Source organism: Polyodon spathula, chromosome 21 (genome assembly GCF_017654505.1).
Source record: "Polyodon spathula isolate WHYD16114869_AA chromosome 21, ASM1765450v1, whole genome shotgun sequence".
Lineage (NCBI taxonomy): Eukaryota > Metazoa > Chordata > Actinopteri > Acipenseriformes > Polyodontidae > Polyodon > Polyodon spathula.
Window position 1 is genome coordinate 29128303 of NC_054554.1, and position 22124 is coordinate 29150426.

Sequence of the window (22124 nt, forward strand, 5' to 3'; positions counted from 1 at the left end):
ACACGTCTGCAGACGTAGTTTATATCAAAGTAAAACCGTCTGCCACAACATAAAGAATTCTAAACCCTTGACAAAAACCTGGAACTATCCAATTCTAATCTCCCTAACAGTTTACGTAGCATAAAACCGAGTCATTATTTAAGTTAGACTAATATATTCTAGGTATCCTCTTAAAGGATCAATGATATGATAGATTGGTGGCATCCTTCGCTTAATCTTGTTGGTCTTCTTGACTTTATTCTGGTTTGAGCGGAGTGCAGAGCGGCCAGTACTGCGTTTTTTGGTTCCTCGTTTAATATATAATCACCATTTTAGGATAAAACCTCCAGCAGACGGACACAGACAGACAGCGGGCTGATTGACTGACAGAGATACAGTATTAAGTTTGTTTTTGTGCCCATTTAACAAGGAAAAAAGAGAGAAAAATAGCTGATTTCCTTACCATACCACATATCTGTGTCGCAAAAGGAAAGACAAAAGGGTTATGTTTTCTGAAATTACTGTAATTGTTTCCTGAGTCATGCAGCACCAGTAAAATGTGTTTTTGAACATATAGTATCTTATTTTCCCTTCTCTCTCTCTCTTTTGCGATTAGAAGAACATCACTCAGTTGTATTTTTCTAGGCATCACCTGCTGTGCTTTTATGATGGTCCTTGCAGAAGTAAATCCAATAGCTTGTTGTAGCTGCTTTCCTGAATGAAACCTTTTTTTTTCTGCTGTCTGCACACATTCTTGTTTCGACAGACCCTTTTTCTCTTATTTCTTTATGTATTCTAGGAAAATCGGAGCCGTGGAATTTGTAAGCAGTAATCCACAGCTGTGGTGATAATCAGGGAGTCGGACCAGTTTAGTTAGCAATGGGTCCTTAAAGCAAAACAATATATGCTGACTTAAGTACATCCATGATGGTTTGCAATACAAAGTGACACCCTCGAAAATCAACAAAACATCTGTGCAAAATAACCAAACCGCTGTGCAAAAGAACCAAGCTGGTGTGCATTGACGTTAACCTCACCTCACTGACAGGGATCACAATCCCCAAAGGTAGTGCATCTCAAAACACTGCCAGGACAACGCAGTCTGACATGCATCCCACTTCTTTATTAGAGTAGCCGGGGGTGGGGGTAAAGGGTCAAAGCTTGAAGTCACTTTCTAAATGAAATGCCAGGATATCAGAAATCCTGCCATTGCTTTTATAATAATCATTTGGTAATTTCTGCAGGCGGCTTCATAACCCAATTCATCACCAATTTACAGAAATCAATTCACTTTTCATGATTTTTCCTTTTATATGTAAGCATGCATTAATCATCAGCGCACACTTATTTTTAAGTGTGGCTCATTTTATCTTGAACAACGAGAAGTTTAGTGCATTCTATATGGGATGCCAGCTTAATTAGCCAGACTCCTCCTCGTGCAGTGTGCTGCTGCTGTGTACATTGTAGACATGTTATTGTCTCTAAAATGATATTCACAAAACTCTTCAAACCTGTTGCAGGCTAGTGACATTCCAGGGCAGTTTCAAAAGTAGCAAACTGTACTGTATTACAAAACAGGGCTCTAAAAACACATGAACAGTCCTTAAATAACCTGCGAGTTAAATATCGCTTTTCGATCTTGTCCTGTGCAGGCTTCCTTTACAATTCCAGAACTGTAAGGAGTTCAGGTTAGTAATTGCAGAGCCCCAGCTACTGCAATTAACACAGAAAGGGTTGAAAATAAAAAAAAAAAACGCTACCATGACAACCCTTTGTAGTTCATTTACATATAAATAAATCCTGGAAGGTCTCCATTCTGATTTTCAAAAGCATCTGTAACAGGATTGTGGACTGATTGAGGGGAGAAGGTCATTCTAGTTTCCAGTGCGAGAGTGACTGTATCCTCACATGCACGCTTCCCTTTACAATATGTGAATGGGGTTTGTATTTGTGAGGGGCTCCAGTTGCCATGGTCCCCAAATGGAATGTTGCTGGAAGCAGTGGGTAGAATCTGGGACTGGGCATTGTGATCGATCTCATGCCGCCATGCAGGTTCAGATGGATTCAATCAAAAAATTCACTGTCTTTCCCCCCCCCCCCCAAACCACCCCCCCCCCCCCCCCCCCACCCCCCCCACCCCCACCCCCACACCCCCCACACCCCCCCCCCCACCCCCCCCCCCCCCCCCCCCCCCCCCCCCCCCCCCCACCCCCCCCCCACCCCCCCCCCCCCCCCCCCCCCCCCCCCCCCCCCCCCCCCCCCCCCCCCCCCCCCCACCCCCCCCCCCCCCCCCCCCCCCCCCCCCCCCCCCCCCCCCCCCCCCCCCCCCCCCCCCCCCCCCCCCCCCCCCCCCCCCCCCCCCCCCCCCCCCCCCCCCCCCCCCCCCACCCCCCCCCCCCCCCCCCCCCCCCCCCCCCCCCCCCCCCCCACCCACCCCCCCCCCCCCCCCCCCCCCAACCCCCCCTCCCCCCCCCCCCCCCCCCCCCCCCACCCCCCCCCCCCAGTGACCGGTTCTTTTTTTGAACAAAATTTATTACACCCACAGACAATGAAAAATTAAAATTAATAGACCCTATTTTTATATAAAACATATTGTTTTGTTTTTATATTACAAAACGTTCACATGCCTTGCATACCTCTTCTCGGTTTCTTGCTTGTTGGGGTTAATCAAAAAATGGCTCTGACAGAAAAGCATTGATGTGCAAGCAGCCAAACTGATTGATACGGTACATTTTGCCAATAGCCCATATTTTAACTGAACTGCGCTGTTAAATATATCCAAAAGGTCTAGGGTCAAGCTCTTCACATGCGTGCACGACACTTATTTGCATTGCTGTGTAGTCTTCTGTGGTTAGCCATGTCAGACGCAATTAGAGTCACAGTGCTTGGAGGAAAAAAAAAAATCCTCAACATGTATTCAAAAAACATGTCTAGTAAATCCTTGCTGTACTGTCCACTGCCAAGTCAGCAGCAGCTTCCAAATGCACAGTGACATCAAGCTGGATCTGATCAAGCGCAGGCTGCTGCCTGTATACTGATCTGACCCACCCAATACTGCCTACAGTAAAGTGTGCATTCGCTTTGAGCTGTAGAATATGTATACACTAACACACGAGGAGGAGTGGGCTGTGCTGACACCCCCACCTGAGCAGGGAGTGCTATCAGTTTGTTACTGTGCTTACGAAATGGCTCATTATTATTTTGATTGGAATGAAATGAGATCCGAAACACTGGTGTGTCAGCAGTCAGGATAACAAAATGAAATAAGATTACATTTTCTATGAGTGATGTTAAAGTACTGTCACTGCCACCTCAGCTTATTTACAGCGAGGAAAAGAGATCTGAAATGCTGCTCGCTCGTGTTTTTGTTCTTCTTGTAATCGGATCCTGATTTTCTTTCTCCCTTTCTGTTTTCCAGTCGAGTGGAGCTGCTCGAAGGACTTTTCCACGTTGGCTGGACAAATAATCATGGATAATCTTCAGTCTTTGAGGTGCACTATCGCAGGTCTCACAACGGTAAATGCCAGCTCATTCAATTAGATCTTAACTTCTGCCAAATCATTCGGGGAGCGCTCTGACATTTGCATGCAGCACTCTTGGCAATAACAGCAAAGCACAATTCCTCTGGCAGCCGATGCCAGTCATTAAGCATAATTTGTCTGGTATCCATGAGCTCCCAATGCACAAAGGAATAAGTAGACAGCATAACCCATTTTTGCAAGTTGTCCTGTGGAGAGATCGGAATAGATTGGGCTCACGCAGGGATTGGGAAGCACAGAGCAGGGGCTCGCATTGTAATCTCCTGCAGGATCACAGAGGTCGGCCTCTTGATAGATCCAATTCTGACTCCCGGACAGTCTGATTGTTACAAGACTTCCCCCTCGACTCATTTGCCACCGACAATTAGACATTCCAGATTGTTTTCCCCTTTGCCCCCCCCCCCCCAAAATGCACAGAAATAGAAATTCCAAATAGGAAACATTTTTATTTGATTTAACTTGAATTGTATTCAAGTATTTATTTATTTTCATGTCATTTCTTTTCCTGGAATAATAAATCATCAAAAGGGAATGACCGGAGGCCTCCTCTTTCTCGTACTGTAAACGTTGCTGTTTTTGCTGTTTCATCAATCGATGTTGTCCCTGGTTATTAACAGGAATGATCAGTGGATCTATTAAATTATGTGTTTTATTCAATCCTCCTGCTTTCCACTCTGCAGGGTCAGGCCTACTTTGTCCAAGTTTCAGCCTACAATATGAAGGGGTGGGGGTCGGCACAGGCATCCACTCCTGATGTCGCTGTCCCATCAAGTAAGTTCATGCTTTAGCTATTATGATGGATGAACATTTGAACAGGATTGCAATGGATTCACCACTTATGCTTGAATTAAAACCAAATTATAACACAGATATTGCCATTTAGCTTTCCTTTAGACAGATGAAATCATAACCTGTATCTACGGGGTCATTATGGTTACAGGCGTGCTTTAAGACAGTGATGGAAACATGGCGCTGAATAATGTACCAACGCTGATATAGAATGAACATTGTGCCTTGATTCTTAAAGAAAAGAAGTTTTGTTAGGTATAGAGAGCTCATTAAACATCAAGATTCCTTGTATTTGTTTTGAGGTTTATGTTCGATGTGCAATAGTATGTGCATATTGTTCATGGGAGAGAAAGAATAATATTAAAGAAATGAGCAGAAAAAGTCTTTAAAGAGGAACTGTAACTAATCCATTCATGAAGAAATGCACAGCAATGTTTAACTCTGCAAATATTTTAAGCTGCGTTAAAAAAAAAAAAAAAAAAAAAAACCTTTTAAAAAGAAATGGTTAAGAAACATTGTTGTCTTATTTGGACTGATGGCGTTTGTTGCTGTCGTCACCAGACTGGAAGGAGTATGGTGGCAGGGAGCCGCGTCGGCACATGGGGCAGATTGAAGCCATGGAAAGACTCCTCCAGCAGGTTCGAAGCGCACATCAACGATACAGCTGTCGAGGTGAGGAGGAAAGTGCTGGGTGGTAGGGCCCCAGCCAGGGTCTCGGTGGCGTCTGGAATTTCAGCTGCTTTCTAACTGGGTCATACCTTCCCATTCATCAGGAAAAGAGAGATTATTAATATCGGCACATCTGGAATCACTTTGCTGTTTTACTTTAACCCTTAAAAGAATTGTGGAGAAGTTTGTTAGCTTTCCCAAGTTTATGTCTGTCTTTTTTTGGGGGGGTGGATGTGGAAAGCACTGAGAATTGTAAAAGATGCCTTTGGAAGAAGGCACGCGAGTGAGGCAGTATAATGCTGTGAGTCTGCTGAACTGCACTGCTGAAAGAAACCTTGTAAAATACAATGTCGTTGTCACTGACTTTCTCATAGTATTTCTAAATCTACCAGTCAGTGTTTTATAGTTATGCATGCATTCAATTGCATTTACAGTAATTAGCAATTCTTTCCATGGCGGTGTCATGTAATCACATGTCATCTGGGTTATCAAAGTCTTAAAAAGTAGGTGGCTTAAACAGTAGACATGCAAGTGAGGTTGAGTACTTCAGTGCACCCCTTGGATGTGTATTCATAGGAACCAGAGCCAGAATCACAACGCTACTGCGATCACAGAAACTTCAAGGGGTATTTTTCTTGGTTGGATACAGAGCCGGCCTGATTTGAAATGAATCGGAATGGTTTTGGAGTGTGTCTAGAGATGTAACCCGCGTGGTGTGGTTTGGTGGGGGTTCATGAAGCGCTGGCTGGGTTTATTCAGTTTCCAGTGTCTCTTGTGAGCAGACGCTGTCACACTGGTAACTGTGAGTGGGGTATCCCCCAGGGGAAGGCTTGTGCTCCAGGCAGGGACTCTCTGTCTTGAGCATCCCCAGCAATGCACAGCCTTCATTGAGGCCTCCATTTTATTTCAGGCACTTTAGCAAGCAGAAAGGATGAAGTGGTCCCTGCTGAACTTCTGAATGAAGACACTTGACCTCTGTTATGTGTATTACAGACACAAAATACAGTAGCTTTCTGTGTTCAAATTGGAACTCCATTTGCACCGCAAGTGAGACTATGTATGTATTCACTAGTGTGTTTGTTAACCAGGGGGTATAGCACATCTGCATACCACACTTTAGCATAAGTTACTGAGAGTATTGGAAGAAGGAGTCTGTCTTTCTTCCTGTCTGTCAGCAGGCTACACTTTTTACATAGATTTAAGGAACCGCTTATCCAGTTTTATTGAAACCAGCTTAACCCGGGATACAGCACAGATTCATCCCTGTAGCGTGCTTTTAAAATGAATAAGATTGAGCGCTAGATGACACTCTCACCGAATGGTAGGTGATATGACTACCTTTGACTGGAGCAGAGTGCCAGTCCTGTCCTAGATGGGCTTCAGAGGACTTGTACTGCTTTGTGAGGAACGCTGGCCCCAAGCCCACTTCTACTATACTTGGCCAGTGCAGAGATAGAGGGCTGCTGTTTCCAGCGCAGACAGTCTCGCAGCCCTCATGAACAGCAAGTTTATTACCACACTATATGTTTTTGTTCGGGGGGGTGTTCATCACTCATCTCTTTGTGAGTCAACACTAGTGATGTCTTGTTTATTTGGAAAAGCATGTGTGGGGGAGTTTAAATTGCTTGATACAAAATGTACCATCACGTAGATTGGCATGTCTTAAAGGAGTGCTACCCAAGGTTTTAATATCCTTTTCCTTACTCTTCTTAGCACTAGCAACATTATCTCTGCCCCCTCCCCCCCCCCTCCCCATTTATTCTTGCATTGAAAACAGGGACTATCGAATCTAAAGATGGGGCTAATTTGGTTCTTAGTGCATGTATTTTGTCCTTTAATTCGGGATGTGCAGATAAGTTAAATGGAACTTATAGATAGATATTCTGCTTCCTGTCTTGTTCTTCAAACTCACCACAGTGGGGTGACCTACAGCACAGGAAGCAGGATGTAGCAGTTTATCTAACATGTTGCTTTATGAACAGTTTAAACAATGAGAAGCGAATGCATTAAAACAGAGAGGGAACCCGTGATAATGTAAATAAAGTTATGAGGAAGGTAGGAATGTGGATTTCAATAAGCACTATCTGGAGCTCCTGTAAGAAGGGTTTCATTCTTTGCTACAGGGAGGGTCTCTGTGCTTCTCTGGTGCCTGTGGTTTACACTGCCCTCTTCTCTACAAGGGCACTTACTTTCAAATCGCAGGTGTCTGGCCTAACCACACCAAACACGTTTCTTCCAAAAATAAACAAGTGATTTAATACTACTTAAAGCAATAGAAGCACTTAAGTTGTTTGCAAACCAAAATTTAAAAAACAAACAAACAGCACCAAGCTTGCCATTAGGTACAAAAAACAGAACTAAAAAAAAAAAAAAAAAGAAAATTGAAATCCAGTAACACTTTCTGCTGACTATAGCAATGAAAAATCAAAATAATAATAACAATAATAATAGTGTTATTGCAGTTTGTGTAAAGTGTTTGATACTGTTACTATAGCTATAAATGCATATATTTTTTGTATACTTTCTATATACTCGGAATAAGAAACAACTAGCTTTAACTGTGAAGAATTTCAATAAAGATCTTAAATATGGGGCGCTGGCACGCATCCTTTTTTTCCTTTGGATACATTTTTTTCGTGCAGTTTTCTTTTGTAGAGGCAGCATTAGAATAAATAAATACAATAAATAACCTATGCAAATAAAATAAAAAAATCTGTAGAGTTACAATGCCGCCACTATAAAGTCATGAGAGAAGGGGAGCTGATCTTAATTTATGATGTGTATGCGCAGAGCTGTGTGTGTACATTCTAAAGGGTGTGTGCTGCACACAGCACCTTGTGTTCCTGCTCCAGGCACACCCCCCCCCCCCCCCCCCCCCCCCCCCCCCCCCCCCGACGCCCCAGCTGTATAAGCGCCTTCTCTTGGGGAAGGTGGAAAGTGTTGCCCCTGTAATAAAATGAGCATTACAGAAGAGTCCTCTGCTTCTTAAGTGTTGAAAGAGACAAGTGTGGCCTGTACAAAAGTACCTACAAATTCCAAACTCATTTATTAGGCTTGACAGTGATTTTTGTTTGTGTGCGCCCCTGTGTGTGTGGCAGACAGCTTGACTGGCGTCCCATTACTCAGAAGTAATCCTTTTTTAAAATAACAGAATGCATTTGTGTGTGTGTGTGTGTGTGTGTGTCTGTGTATATATATATATATATATATATATATATATATATATATATATATCACAGTCAGGCCAACAACAGGCTGATGCTGAAAGATGAGTCAAAAACATTTAGCATGCATCTACTAACAAAAACAAACACAGCGTCGGGTTATGTTCTAATTGATTTTACAGTCCTTCATTTTCTAAATTGTCATTTTAATCCCCAATTCATAATTGCTTTTTTAAAGTTTAGTAAAAAAAAATAAAATAAAAAAAATGTACAAAAAAGTCATGAAAGAAACAGCACCTAAGCATGTTCGTTCTCCTAGGTAAGTCCTGTTCACAAGTCGCTCGTTTGTTTTAGTTCTCTCTCCAGATAAAGGTCAAGGCACACGCTTGGCTCGGAGACGACCTGCTTGCTGATGCAATGTTAACAGTGTGTGTTGGGTCCTGTTACATATACAAGCTATTTAAGCAGTCCTTGGATAGGAGGATAGGAGCAGCAGCGTGACTTTTGTTTTCTTTCTCTTTCCTAAAATGAATGCAGGTTCATCATTTTGTGATATTAAAAGAATCAGTAAATGCCAGCTATTCAAAATTATCAAGATAGCAGGGGGGGTATGTATTAATAACAGCAGCCGTCTTGTGCGATGACATGAAATTATCTGCGGATTTGTTAAACCTTTTTTTTTTTTTTTTTATCTTTCTGGAAAATAAATCCTAAACAATTCCGCACAACAAAGCCGTTCACTCATCTGTGCAGTGCCTGGCTACTGTAGCGTGACTAAATTACAGTGATTACATATTTCTGACAACAGCTCTAATCGTATAAACACATTTTTCCAGAGGAATGAATCATTCTGTCTGCCTGTTGTTTACATGAGAGTAATTACGTGATGCTTAATTTAAAGAAAAGAACGTCAAGAGATTGGCATCGCTGAACTTTCTGCAGGGGGGAGATACGCGCTTGAAAGCTAAGAGATAACTGGTTGGTTGTAACTGCTCTGCTGCAGTGAACCCAGTCATGACAATTGACCTTTTTATCTGTGGAGCTGGTGTTGTTTTTAATGCTCGTTATGGGTGCGTAGCGGTACTGAAAAGAAACTTGGTAAGATTCATTGTGGAGACTGCTGGGGTTTGTTCCCTTGATTCATTCTTTTGTTCAGCCCATGTTGTTTTAACTATAGGGCAGGAACCATACTGTACAACACTGTCTTCTTTTGATATTCAGCACAGTCATTCATCAGATCTTTCTGAGGCCGACTTCTAGAGCTGTGGGTATCAGCATTGCTTCTCTAGTAATGCTCTCAGTAATCCCAAGTTTCTTTTTTTGACCACTCCCCCTTTTTCCTTTCTTTCTTAGTTTGTACTGCATTTAAATCGCGGTGGCTGCAGACTTTGTTTGTGAGCGCACTGGACACAAATGCAGCATTGCAGCATTGATGTAACACGGGCTGGTTCAGTGGCCCTGCTGGTGTGCCATAATCCCCTCCAAATAGAAAAAAAAAAAACAAATAGAGCAATCTGCCTTAACCCAACCCTGATCTGGAGCAGGTCACCTTCAATTCAGCAGCTCTTGTCAGGTTTTAATGAGAAAGCAACCAGCCCTGCTACCTGGAGTTGATGGGACACAGACAGGCACAGATAAACAGCAGATATAATGATGAGTATACCAGCTGGTTCCAGCCATGCTCCTGTCCTGAGCTACTGCAGGACAGGAGCATGGCTTTGACAAGAGCAGACGTTTTTAAAGAAGACACAAGACTATAGCTGAGCTTAGTCACCCAACGTGAGCCTCCCGTGCTAATGATATTTTCTCTGTTTCTTTCAGAGTCGTCCAAGTCGCAGAATCCGAGTCGTAAGCAGTCTGTCTCCAGAAGCCTGAAGCACCTCTTTCATTCTTCAAACAAGTTTGTGAAAACTTTAAAAAGGTACGAAGGGATTCATTAGTACACTTGCTTGAAGGTGTTAGTCCACAATGCTCTTGTCTCCTAGCTGTGCTAGGTCTGCTGGTAACTGGTCATGGCATTGTGGAGATCTCTGATGTTTAACCCTGCAATGGCCCGCACTGGTTTTGAGTTGGTTATGTGGGGTCCTGTTGGTTGAAAAGAGTCTAAAGACTCTTAAGGAGGTTGTTTACAGAAATCCCACACCCGATTTAGACAGCTGCCCTCTCCACCCGGGCTGGATCCAGGGACAGGAAACCCAATCAAGCCCCATTACCATTTCCTTTCTAGGAAGCCTTTCTGTCATTGCTGACCCTGATGTGAAGAGCAGGTCACCATGTCAGATAAGGTTACTGGCCCGGGTGGTGAACAGTGATTGGTTACTGTAGCCAGTCCTCAGGACAGCACACAAGCACCATGTTCTTGACTGATTGTGGGGATTATGTAGGTAGTTTTTATTTCTGAATAAATCTGAAAGTAACTGTAAATGTTATTCAAGTGATTTGACGCACAATAACAAGCTTCAAGCCCTCTTTAGAATAAGGCTTTCCAGGATACCAAACCTAATTAATTTATCAAATTAGGGTTAATGCTAACAGGCCTGAAAAAAACACTTTTGTGATTAGCACCTGCTTTTTTTTTTTTTACAGGCACATTTTCCAACTCCAGTTAACTGTGCCTATAGCAATGCTGGAACTGCAGTTATGTGTTTCGTGCATGCCTCTCAGTACTCTGTGTCCTCGCTCTTACAGGGGGCTCTATGTGGCAACAGTATTCTATCACAAGGACGACATTCTGGTGACCAATGAGGATCAGATCCCCATTGTTGAAATAGACGATTCCTTCACCAGCTCCATCATGCAGGACTTTCTCTGGTTCACAAAGGTATTGCATGACATGACGATTATTCTGAGAAATACTGGAACTATATTGTTGTACAGAGTTGCTGTTGCAATTGAGTTTGGCTGCATGTGTTTGCCGTGAGATGGGTGCACTCAGCTAGCAGGTACGTCATTTTAGCATTGACCAAGCTCTTAATAACACACCCGGGGTTAACGAGACAGCTCCTGCAGACCAGAGGCCCAGGTGTGGCTAGTCAGGCTCAAAGTAAAGCCTGGGGCTCACACTGAAATTCAACAGGAGTCTTCACCCTTTATAGACTGTGCAATTGAGTGTCTCTTTCCAAAGCAGATCACGCCTTTCTGAAGGACGTTCTTGCTTTTCAGATTTGGTATCAACCCTGTTTGTGTCCCAGGGCAGTAACGGAAGGCTTGTCTTTTCAGCTGTCGTACATGTGGGAGGATGTCCGCTGGCTGCGGCAGAGCATGTCTGTCTCCATGTCCTCCTCGTCTGTGCTCCAAGCTCGGCAGAAGATGCTGGCAGCAGCCGGGCAGTTGCAGGTCAGTCACAGTGACACAAACAATCCTCTCTCCTTCAATAGCTCCTTTCCACTCAAAGCTGCAGCGTTTACGCTAAAATTGAACTCAGTTGTTTTGCTGCATTCTTCCACAGTTCACCTTTTCTTGAGAATCAGCACAATGTAATCATTCCCATCAACCTTGCAGTTTGCTAATTTGCATGACGGCATCTGTTGTCAATGTGGTATGAAGTTATCTGTTTTGTAGTTCTAGTTCTAGGCAGTGTTACTAGTCAGTGGTTTACATTACTGCATTTTCCTTTGTTTAAGATCTGCTCAGGCAACTGTATTCTCGTGGTGATTTGCAGCTTTCAACCTGTCTGAGTGAATTCCCCGTGCATTCCCTGCTGTGGGAGCTCTTCCTGTGTGATAGCGCTGCTGAGATTCTCTCTTCCCACCTCAAAGAGCAGCGAGAGAGCCTCATGGGCGAGGGGATTCTGTTTACAGGCAATTTAAGAAAGGGAAATGAAACAATTAGCAAGTGTGGAGAGAGGAGGCTGCAAATGAGCTTTGTCTCAGGCCGACAGAGAAATAGTTACCACTGAAGGAAGGGCAAACACTTAGGGGCTCACCTGACCAACCTATACCCCCTGTGAAGCCTTTTTAGGTTTTCTGCATTAAAACGTTTCGAGCGCTGCTGATCTTTTTAGAGTTGTCCACTAAAGATAATTGTGAACCTTAATCAGCTTTTAAGAAGTGCCATTGCAGCAAGATATGTATGGATCTGGATCTGGATCTATGTTTTGGGTGGAGCTACTCCATTAACCTTACCTGTTCTGTGTTTGAAAGAAACACCTGCTGCAGCTGACATGCATTTTCATATTGAAGCATCATATCTGCTGCATCATTAGTTTAAGGAAAGTTCTCAGCTGCCATGGCTTGCAAAACAGATTTCTTAAATCCGGTGTAGTACCAGATGTACTGCAAACTGCACTGGACCTTTATAACCAATGGAAGTCTTAGAAACAGCCACATAGACTGGCTGCAGCCAACACAGAGCCTAATGAGCACACTGCCTTCTGTGTATAATAAAAAAAAAAAACAGACTGCACAGTCGAGTCTCAGTGCTGCACACAGGGCAGCGCTTGTGTGACAGCTAGCTGAACTCCAGCAACCGCACAGTAAACTGCATGAGATTGTCCCAGCTCAACGCGTGTGCTGCAGTTTGTTGTGCACCCTGTATAGGATTGTTTGCGACCAAGCTCCGAGCCAGCGAGACAGTCCGCCAGCTCACAGGGAGTGAAATGTGAAGTAATAAACCAGGAGATCCCAGGAATCTCGTCAGACCCATGAGTGTGGCCTCGCTGGAATTCAATTAGCTGTGAAAGGACAGGATTGTTTACTGGTACGCGAGTTCAGTCTAAAATAGCCCTGTTCTGTGGGAGAGTGCTCCCCCCTGGACAGGACTGCACACTGGTTTCAACAGGAATGTAATCTGCAATACGAATCTGTGCGGGAGAGGGACCTTGCAGTGCACCCAGGGTGTAATTTGTTCTCTGTTTAAATAACAAGATGCATTTTTCATAGTTTTCATGAAGGGATTTGAATGTTTCACAACTGTAATGATGTTTCTATTTCATTCCAATTTCAGGAGTCGTCAGGTTAGGCTTAGGGTCATATGTATGAAGCCAGGCTCTTATTTTATTCATTTCCAGCACAAATGAAAAAGGTACCGTACACTGCAGTAAAAATAAATGTACCTGAGTTCATCTATTACTGGAGTACAATATAAAAGGTGTAAAACACTTGATTGTAAGATCTGTAGAAATAGTCAAGATGTTTGCTGAAGAAAATTGCTCATTGCTTTTGTTACAAAGAGGAAACAACATTTTTAAGTTGCAACTTAAAAATGCAGTACGGCACATTTCCGAGCAGCAGTTTATTGGTATAAAATGTTTCTCGTGGATCATCGTTTATTTTTTCTCCTCTTCCATAGAATCTGCTTGGCACGCATCACTTGGGACGTGTTTATTACGAGCCCATTAAAGACAGACATGGCAATGTGCTGCTAGTTACTATAAGAGAGGTGGAGAGCCTCTACTCCTTCTTCAATGGCAAGTGGATGCAGATATCCAAGCTGCAGAGCCAGAGGAAATCCCTCTCTACCCCGGACGAGCCGACGGCTCTCGATGTGCTGCTGATCACAATCCAGGTATTGTTTTACAACTGCGCCCTGCTTACTCAGAGCGGGAGGGCTACCTTAGCAGCTGAGTCTGGCAGAACTGTTCAGCAGGACTTCTGAAAACGATGACTAAAGAGAGAGCCATTCAGAGTTGACAGGCCTATTTCCACCTCAGGGATACGATTTGTATTCTGAATGTTTTATTCTGAATCCCCCTCTGATCCCTGAGATGGACTTGCAGTGTTTAAGGGTTCGTTGTATGTTTGAAATAAGGGTTATGAAGGTTCGCAATTACATGCCTCTGCTCTGGCTAAAACTGCTCTTATCAAAAGTGAACATAACAAAGGTAGAAAGTTGGAGCTGTGTACTGTAAACCTTGATACATTCACTGGGTTATTTGGGAGACTCAAGAAGACATCCTTCACTCCTGTTCCTGAAAGAATAACCCCTAGTTCAGGTAGATACTGGAACTGTTTTTAAACTGATGACCGTTATATCTCACCTAGAGGTTGCAATAACTGGGTATTTCTGTATTACTAATAATCGCTCAATGCTTGAATAATGTAAGCTTAATAAATACATTTGATTGACAAGTATCATTAAAAGTAAAATGCATTGCTTCCACATTCATTTATAGTGTTAAATACTTCCTTATATAATCACTTAGCACCATGCTAATGAGAGGAACATTGCTGGGAGCACAACATAAGGATGCATGTCGGTACATTTTCACAGTGGTGGTATACAATAACACCTAAAAGGGGAACATAGCCTGTAGCCACAATATCATTACAAGCCACTGTTTGTGACCTGCAGGATGTCCTGTCCTATCAGCGGAGGAGCCAGCTTCACCTGTCTCCCGGGCTGTACCTGGGCTACCTGAAGCTGTGCAGCTCCGTGGATCAGATTAAAGTCCTCGTCCCGCAGAAGCTGCCCAACGTCCTGTGCCACTCCAAAATCCGAGACAACTGCAACGTGTCCAGGTATCGTCGGCCGAAACAAACACTTGAAAGATAGCTGGACTCTTTTGGAGGTTAAACAGAGTTGTTCTCCACAATGAAAGCCTGCTGTTTTCCTGTAGAGTGTATTGAGTGTGGAGCCACTGTGCAATGTGATTCATAAGCAGCGCAGCATATGTGCATTATTACAGAATGCAGGAGTAACAGTACCCAGTAATCATGAACAAGAACACATACAGTGATCAGTTCAGAGCAGATTTCCCGTTTGTTCAAATTTGGGCGCTATCAGATATTATTGTTATTCCTCGGAGCTAGGTCTGAAGCAGCCAGGTACACATGTTTGTAAAATGTTGGCTGGCTCGAGCACAAGGGAGTCTTGTCCGTTAGAAAGTGCAAAGTGAAAAACTGCTCCTATCTCAGCCTAGCTGTGCTTTTGGGGGGTTAAAAAAAAAAAAAAAAACATGAAAATGTCAAAAATATGAATCCCCATTTCGTGTTTTAGATTTAAGTAATTCACTGTGTAAATACGTGTTTTGGTCACTTCTGTAGAATACGACCGTCTTTTCCTAATTTCCTAATGAATTCCGATTGAAAGCCTCAGGAATAACACTAGAATATCTTCTGCACTTCTGAGTTCTGAAGTCATTAATTTTGAATTCAGCCCTGTTAACTTAGTGGATTTAATTCCTTCTGTGTTTCTTTGTAACAAATTGTATTGATCCCATGTATATAACGCACTCATTCAGGTATGAATTCAAACTTCTCACAGTCCCCTGGTCATGCATGAATGCATGCTTTATACATGTGATCAACATCACGTGTTACATCGAAACATGGAATGAAGATGGCCATTATTTTAAAGTGTTACCATATTTTTTATATTGGCTGACAACCCTGGGACATTCTGTCTGTAAGTTTCAGTGTCTCCTATTGCAACAATATTGAAGTTCACATTCTAGTCTCACTCGTTTGTTTATTTTAATAAAAAGGCCATGGTGGTGACCCCAAAAAGTCTGGACAGGGATTGTATTATCCTCTATTAAATGCAGTGTCCCGGCCAGAGAGCAGTGTGTCACCATTTCATTTAAATATGGGATTTCTGGGATTTCAGCAAAAGCTGACAAATAGCTACTGGAGAGAAACAGCAATTCTTCTGTCAGCAGCAAGGCAACACTGAAATAAATACAGTTAACAAGCTAAGGCGTTTTATCCCTGTCCTTGTCCTTTACCCTGTAGTAAACTGCTTCCAGTGGTTCATACATAAAGACACATTTCAGTGACTTGTTAACTAAGCCAGTGTGACCCAGCTAATGAGCTGGCTGGGCTTGATTGCGATTGCTGTGTTTTCCTTGCCCTGGTTTCATTTGCACCTCTTGTTTGCAGAAGTAGTTTTACTGTGCATTTCAGCACATGTCTGTTAACATTAATTAAATGTAATGAAAAATGTATTGCATTTACTGTGACATGGACTTTTTATTCTTTTTTTTTTTAAGAACAGTAACCTCTTGTGTCGGTCCATGAATAAAAAAAATATATATATATATGGGATGTACACAGGTTTTCCATGTTCAAATAATATTTCAAAATTGAAACCCGTCTTTTGAGTACTCTTTAATTCTGAATTAGCTGGAAAACAGAAGCATCATTTGTACCATATTAGAGTAGCTTAACCCTGGTACCCCATCAGATTACCTTCTAATTAAAAGAAAGCTCTTCTGTACAGTACAGACTGTGCGTTATTTATTTCAGAAGACTGTGATGCATTGACTTCCACCGTATGACATCATTTTATACGGTCACTATTTCTATATAGATCTATCTGTTGGGATAGTCGAAGGTCTGTCCCAGCACTGGAGTAAGTGGAATGTAAAGAAATGCGCTGTGTTTACTCATGCCAAGTATCTCCTTGTGTGCCTAGAGATGAGTGGGAATGGCTCCAGAAGCTGTCTGGCCCTGCTTATGTGGAAAGTGCAGATCAGACGCCTGCCTGGCACACTCAATTGTTCTTCTATGAGCTCCAGATGGCTGTGAAAGCGCTGCTCAAACAAATCAATCTACCTCTGCACCAGGTACCTCTGACAGGCAGAGACACTTTCTTTTCTTGTCTTGTCCTTTTTCAGTTCTAGAATATATATATATATATAATATATTTCATGTCAAATATTTAAGCTGTGATAAAAAAAAAGTGCTTTTTGTCCAGGCTCGAAGATATTTCCAACTGTTACGTGGTTCTGGCTGCACATAACATGGTCCTTTATTTTTAGAAGTCATTTAAGAAGTGTACGTTTTGAGGACAATATTGAAACTCTTTGAGGTCCCCTCATTTTAATAATTTAAACAATGGCGGTATTTAGATCCGCCAGCGTTCACATCAGGGGTGGCCAAAGCTTGTCATCTAAATTGAGTAATTGAACCAATTAAACCTCTACGCAGACTCTAGTAGCAGTGCCAATGAACCTCTACCCAGACTCTAGTAGCAGTGCCAATGAACCTCTACCCAGACTCTAGTAGCAGTGCCAATGAACCTCTACCCAGACTCTAGTAGCAGTGCCAATGAACCTCTACCCAGACTCTAGTAGCAGTGCCAATGAACCTCTACCCAGACTCTAGTAGCAGTGCCAATGAACCTCTACCCAGACTCTAGTAGCAGTGCCAATGAACCTCTACCCAGACTCTAGTAGCAGTGCCAATGCCTCTACCCAGACTCTAGTAGCAGTGCCAATGAACCTCTACCCAGACTCTAGTAGCAGTGCCAATGAACCTCTACCCAGACTCTAGTAGCAGTGCCAATGAACCTCTACCCAGACTCTAGTAGCAGTGCCAATGAACCTCTACCCAGACTCTAGTAGCAGTTTGCCTATTTCATTATATAATGTTTTGCCTTTTACATATTTCATTATATAATTTTATATATATATATATATATATATATATATATATATATATATATATATATATATATATATATAATATATATATATATAACTGTAGTCAAAATGCCTGATGTTGATGCCAATGTTGTGTACATCTATTTCTTGTAACTTTGTTTTCCTCATCTACAAAAGCAAACACAGTAATAATTTCATTGGAACTGCTCGTGTGAATGCGTTCCCATTGTTTTTGAAATGTTTCATGTCTCTGTTGTGTGACTGCTGAGCTGTAACCCTCCCCTCTCTCTGTGTTTCTGTGCATGTGTCCCTGCACAGACCAGGCTCTTGCGTCTGTACACACAGGAGGTGCTGGAGCTGGGTCACAATGTCTCCTTTCTTCTGCTGCTGCCTGCCTCAGACGACGTCTGCACTGCCCCGGGACAGAGTAACCCTTACACCCCGCTCTCAGGGTTCCTTAACCTCCCTCTTCAAATGTTTGAACTAGGTATGCTGGCTTCTGTTTCACCTAGAAATATTAGCTTATAAAAATCCACAGAGTCCTGTGTGTTCCCCCTTGTCCCAGTGGAAGACCAATGAATCACAAGCATGGCATGTTGTGCGGGGCTGTGTGTGAAGCTCAGTACAGCGTTGTAGAAAAAAACTGCTGTGGCAGTTCCAAATTATTGATGGTACACTTAAAATTCCAATCATGCAGGAGCTCATTTATTTGGTCCTTCTAAGGGCACGTGTGTTAATAGTCTAAGATCTCTTTTTAGCAGGCTCTGCCTGGTAACTTTTGAAATGAACGTTTTTTGGTCACGCTTTCGCAATCTCTTGATACTAGCATTAGCCTTTATTAATAAGATGAAGATAAACACCAGGGGTCTAAAAGTGTAAATAACTAACTTTATGTATATTTAGATACAAAAACCTGTCTATTAAGATCTTTTAAAGTTAGTGGGGATGTTTTCACCTCAATACACTATTAACAGTAACAAGCCCATATATATGACTAATGAAACATTTGGGGTGCTTGTCAAAGGGTTTGCACTGGAGCCAAGATTGCCCCCCCATTCTGAGTCCACCGTTCGTCCACAGTGCATAGCTTAGTGTCTCTGCCAGGCCTCCAGGGTACAGCTCAGGCTACAAACTTTTCTGTACAGAGTCCCCATGATGCCCCTCAGGGCTCTGGTGCAGAGCAATGTCCTCCCTGCTTCAGAGCAAGGCACTTTCTATTGCTTCTCTGCCTGCTCTGATTTAGATGCCTAATTAAATTCTTCATTTAAAATGTTATTTCTGTAAAATTACCAAAAATAACATAGCTGTATACTCATGCAGGAGCCGCTATCAGCGGCAACTTTGTTACAATCCAGAGGCCGATGATTCGTTTTATGAGTTCCAAGTCTGGAAAATGTTCATACATTAAGAACTCTTTGGGTCTCCTTCAGAACAGTTAGCAAGTTGTCTTGGCCACTTAGCAACTTCTTTGTATATATGTTTATGCGTTTTGCACTTGCGTCCTGTTTTTTCTCGCAGTTCATTTTTGCACTTACAAGGAGAAATTCATCAGCCTGTACTGCCGCCTGTCTGCTGTGCTGGACCTCGACTCGCTCATTACCCAACAGTCCCTGCGAGAGGCCATCTCGGACACGGAAGTTGCATCAGCTAAGCAGAGGCATCAGCAAGTTCTAGACAACATGCAGGTGCACGCTGTGTTTGAATGCTGTGAGTGCATGCAGGTGCACGCTGTGTTTGAATGCTGTGATTGCATGCAGGTGCACGCTGTGTTTGAATGCTGTGATTGCATGCAGGTGCACGCTGTGTTTGAATGCTGTGATTGCATGCAGGTGCACGCTGTGTTTGAATGCTGTGATTGCATGCAGGTGCACGCTGTGTTTGAATGCTGTGAGTGCATGCAGGTGCACGCTGTGTTTGAATGCTGTGAGTGCATGCAGGTGCACGCTGTGTTTGAATGCTGTGAGTGCATGCAGGTGCACGCTGTGTTTGAATGCTGTGATTGCATGCAGGTGCACGCTGTGTTTGAATGCTGTGATTGCATGCAGGTGCACGCTGTGTTTGAATGCTGTGATTGCATGCAGGTGCACGCTGTGTTTGAATGCTGTGATTGCATGCAGGTGCACGCTGTGTTTGAATGCTGTGAGTGCATGCAGGTGCACGCTGTGTTTGAATGCTGTGATTGCATGCAGGTGCACGCTGTGTTTGAATGCTGTGATGCATGCATGCAGGTGCACATGCTGTGTTTGAATGCTGTGATTGCATGCAGGTGCACGCTGTGTTTGAATGCTGTGAGTGCATGCAGGTGCACGCTGTGTTTGAATGCTGTGAGTGCATGCAGGTGCACGCTGTGTTTGAATGCTGTGAGTGCATGCAGGTGCACGCTGTGTTTGAATGCTGTGATTGCATGCAGGTGCACGCTGTGTTTGAATGCTGTGAGTGCATGCAGGTGCACGCTGTGTTTGAATGCTGTGAGTGCATGCAGGTGCAGCTGTGTTTGAATGCTGTGACATGCAGGTGCACGCTGTGTTTGAATGCTGTGATTGCATGCAGGTGCACGCTGTGTTTGAATGCTGTGATTGCATGCAGGTGCACGCTGTGTTTGAATGCTGTGAGTGCATGCAGGTGCACGCTGTGTTTGAATGCTGTGATTGCATGCAGGTGCACGCTGTGTTTGAATGCTGTGAGCATGCAGGTGCACGGTGTTTGAATGCTGTGACATGCAGGTGTGTGTTTTGAATGCTGTGAGTGCATGCAGGTGCACGCTGTGTTTGAATGCTGTGAGTGCATGCAGGTGCACGCTGTGTTTGAATGCTGTGAGTGCATGCAGGTGCACGCTGTGTTTGAATGCTGTGAGTGCATGCAGGTGCACGCTGTGTTTGAATGCTGTGAGTGCATGCAGGTGCACGCTGTGTTTGAATGCTGTGATTGCATGCAGGTGCACGCTGTGTTTGAAGACTCTGAACAGGGTGCTTCAGACAGAGGCTTCTTGTATCAGGGGATGTTAAAATGCCCTTAGAGTTGAGGGCGTTGCAGGCTCCACCAGTCATTAGCACAGTTGTGAATATAGCTCACAGTGTCCGACCTCAATAGTACTAGTGCGACTGGAAGAGCTGCTAAAGGCTCCTAAACTGCTTGAATATAATTCAGGATGCCCTGTCTACATTGAGTATTTGTATAACTTGTATAGATTTTCTTGGTTATAGAAATTCAGAGTATGCACGCCTTACATATTGTATTTCTAAACCACAGTTTGGCTCCCGACAGTAAAATCCACTCCCTGTGAACGCAATGAAATAAATCTTATCCTTTTTAACGTCAGACAAGATATACTGAGAAATAGTGTGATAAAATATTACTGCTATCAGGTTTCTACTTCAAACCGAAAGCAACTGTAATTTGTCTTGTGGAAAAAAAAAAAAGAAAAACATCTTAACCTACCACAGTAACCTTTAAGATTAACCACAAAACCACAAGTGCATTTGTGTGATCCCAGATCTAAGGAGCTTGAAACTCACTACATACACCACATGTTAAGGGCTGTAGAGGACCGGCAGGGGAAAAAAAAGTGTGCGTATGCAGCACAGTTATGAAATATGGAATCAATTAGCACAGGGTATCAAAATTGAATGTGTTGGATAAACTGTGTGAAACAGAGGGCACTTCTGTCAAAAGCAGATTATTTGACAGAAATAGGCTAGGGTTTTTTTTTTTTTTTTTTTTTTTTACCTCAGATTGCTTCCATCTCTCACAGCTTGGATCTATACCACCCATACAGCTGCCACTAAAAATCTTTCCAGAGTAGCTGCGATGGAGAATTTTATTCAGATACTTCAGAGTGGCACTAAGTGAAACCGCAGTGTGGTTAAAAACACAGCTCCAACAAAACAGGTCTATCGGTCCAACATGCCAGCCTGGCTCATAGCTTTCTGACTGGCTGTCTTATCAAGAAAGTATGTAATACATCATCATGTTTTGTAGGAGTGTTGTCTTTAGTATATCAGGGGCTTGTTTTGTTTTGCCTGTAACACAACCTTACAGAAATACAGTGGCTACTTTGTCAAACAGAAAGGGGGGGGGTTCAAACATATTGAAAACATGGAGTTATCTGCCTTTGTTGATTCTTCTTTTTAATTGTTTTAGTGATACTGAATAGAAAACAATATGGGATTAAAAAAAAAAAACATTTACAATGAACCAGCTGCTTGGGTTGGTGTGGATTGCTGCTCTCCACAGCGAGCAGCTGTTTCTTCACTCATTTCATGTTGAACGTAGCCCGATCCACAGCGGTGACCCTCGCCTGATTGTCAGCCCCCGGTTACTGTGGAGAGCTTGTTCTGAATAATCATTTCATGCAGCTGTAATTAACCGGCTCGCATGTTTTTTTAAAATGAACAGCAAATGGATGAGATGTGGCGTGAGATGAGGTGGATCATGGACGCGCTGCAGTACGCCCGCTACAAGCAGCCCGTGGGTGGCCTGCCTGTGCCGTGGCTTGTGGACTCCACGGTGGCGCACGTGCCCGAGAAGAACGACTCCACATCCTCGCACATGGACTACCTGCCCACTCCCTCCCCCTCGCCAGAGATGCATCGCAGGAAGGCCGTGAGCGGTGAGTAAACAGCTGTGTGTGACAGTGACACAGCATCGCATTGGAGAGACATG

General features: G+C 43.3%; 1 protein-coding gene across 1 annotated transcript in view; it reads left to right on the forward strand.

The window, feature by feature from the left end:
• The window catches only part of LOC121296083 (ankyrin repeat and fibronectin type-III domain-containing protein 1-like), a 37461-nt gene that overhangs the window by 12196 nt on the left and 3141 nt on the right, over nucleotides 1–22124 (forward strand). The window contains exons 6-17 of the mRNA XM_041221265.1: nucleotides 3398–3495; nucleotides 4199–4289; nucleotides 4869–4979; nucleotides 9962–10061; nucleotides 10829–10961; nucleotides 11360–11476; nucleotides 13430–13645; nucleotides 14432–14598; nucleotides 16493–16643; nucleotides 17781–17949; nucleotides 18981–19147; nucleotides 21858–22071. Coding sequence (XP_041077199.1) covers nucleotides 3398–3495; nucleotides 4199–4289; nucleotides 4869–4979; nucleotides 9962–10061; nucleotides 10829–10961; nucleotides 11360–11476; nucleotides 13430–13645; nucleotides 14432–14598; nucleotides 16493–16643; nucleotides 17781–17949; nucleotides 18981–19147; nucleotides 21858–22071 — 1734 coding nt within the window. The remainder of the gene's footprint in view (nucleotides 1–3397; nucleotides 3496–4198; nucleotides 4290–4868; nucleotides 4980–9961; nucleotides 10062–10828; nucleotides 10962–11359; nucleotides 11477–13429; nucleotides 13646–14431; nucleotides 14599–16492; nucleotides 16644–17780; nucleotides 17950–18980; nucleotides 19148–21857; nucleotides 22072–22124) is intronic.